Raw genomic sequence first — 1,726 nt, forward strand, 5'->3', positions numbered from 1 at the left:
TTAACACCTATGAAGCCAATTTCATACCTAAATCCCCATGTTCCTTGATCAACCCACACCACATTCAGTTTCAGACACGACCATAATGCATGTAACATATCCTCTACTGCCTACTTACATCTCTCACACATTGGATCCTCTACGATTTTTCTTCACATCAGTACTTGTTTAGTCGGTAGCGCGTTACGGCATGCTCTCCAAAGAAAACTTTTAATCTTTGGAGGAGCTTGCATCTGCCATAATTCCTTCCAAAACTGCTTCTCATAGATTGGTGGGGCATGCGGATTTGATAGCAACTCCGCCTCTTCTTTAAGGAATTTGTATCCAGATTTACACGAGTAATTTCTGGAAGGAGAATAAGGCCAGTATAGATTATCCTCTACTGCATTACGACTAAGGGGCATTTTTTTTAATTAGTTTAGCATCCTTAGGCACAAATAACCCATCCACAAACTCTTCATTCCAACTTCTTATGATTGGATCAATGAGCAAAGCTACAGTATGATTTTCAAAACTCTCTAAGGGGCAAGTTAGCAGCTGCGTTGGGTGTTTTCTTGGCAGTCAGCGTTGCTGCCAAATGTTCATTTTTTCTCCACTTCCTATCCTCCATAGTGCCCCTCTTTGAATGATGTCTCTTCCTCTAAGGATACTCTTCCAAGCATAGGACCCCATCCTTGAATCAGCTGCCTCCATAATCATTGAATTTGGAAAGAAACGAGCTTTAAATACTTTACAGAAGAGTGAGGTTTTATCATGCAAGAGTCGCCATGCTTGCTTTGCTAAGAGGTAATCATTGAACATAGCAAGATCTCGAAAGCCCATTCCTCCAATATCCTTAGATTTTGTCATTTCCTCCCATTTAACCCAATGGATTTTCCTTCGGTCACCTCTTTGGCCCCACCAAAATTTCTTAATTAGAGTCTCAATCTCATTGCACAAGCCCAACGGCAATTTGAAACACCCCATAGTGTAAGTAGGGATTGGTTGTATGATTGCCTTTAAGAGCACTTCCCTTCCAGCTTGCGAAAGCAACTTAGCTTCCCACCCTTGAAGCTTCCGCCATACCTTCTCCTTTATGTAGCTAAAACTTTCTTTTTTTCCTTTGCCAACTAAAGAGGGCAGCCTAAGGTATTTTTCATAGTGCAAGATTTCGGGAACTCCTATGGCCATCTTGATTCCATGCTTCACCTCCACTGGTACAGACTTGCTAAAGAATAGGGAGGTTTTACTTCTATTCATTTTTTTGTCCCGAGGCTTCTTCATACTCCTTTAGTATGTCCAAGACATTACCACACTCCTCCATTGTTGCCCTGCAAAAAAAGAGACTATCATTTGCAAAAAGCAAATGTGTTAGTTTTGGGCCCCTCCTACAAAGAGAGTAGCCATGGATAACACCTTGTAATTTAGCTCTTTGAAATAAACCATTCAGCCCTTCCATACAAAGAAGGAATAGGAAGGGAGAGAGTGGGTCTCCCTGCCTAATTCCCCTTATAGGAAAAATCATCCCACATGGGTCTCCATTCACCAAAACAGAATAGGATACTGTTTTCACACAACCCATCACAAGATTTATCCACCTCTCCCTAAAACCCATCTTCCTCATTATCCCCTCTAAATAAGACCACTCCACTCGATCATATGCTTTACTCATATCTAGTTTAAGTGCCATATAACCATAGTTGCCCCCCCTTAATTTTTTGTAAACTATGTAAGGTCTTAAATGCCA

General features: G+C 41.1%; 1 protein-coding gene across 1 annotated transcript; it reads right to left on the reverse strand.

The window, feature by feature from the left end:
• Window positions 1-561: 561 nt before the first annotated feature.
• Window positions 562-1,170, reverse strand: LOC115966578 (uncharacterized mitochondrial protein AtMg00310-like). The gene has a single exon (XM_031085788.1). It carries the CDS (start codon window positions 1,168-1,170, stop codon window positions 562-564), a length of 609 nt encoding a protein of 202 aa, XP_030941648.1.
• Window positions 1,171-1,726: the final 556 nt, after the last annotated feature.

The sequence above is a fragment of the Quercus lobata genome, chromosome 2 (genome assembly GCF_001633185.2).
Source record: "Quercus lobata isolate SW786 chromosome 2, ValleyOak3.0 Primary Assembly, whole genome shotgun sequence".
NCBI lineage: Eukaryota > Viridiplantae > Streptophyta > Magnoliopsida > Fagales > Fagaceae > Quercus > Quercus lobata.

What these genes read in the sequence shown, in the direction of transcription:
- LOC115966578 (XM_031085788.1), bottom strand. Translation starts at nt 1,170, where the DNA reads ATGGCCATAGGAGTTCCCGAAATCTTGCACTATGAAAAATACCTTAGG.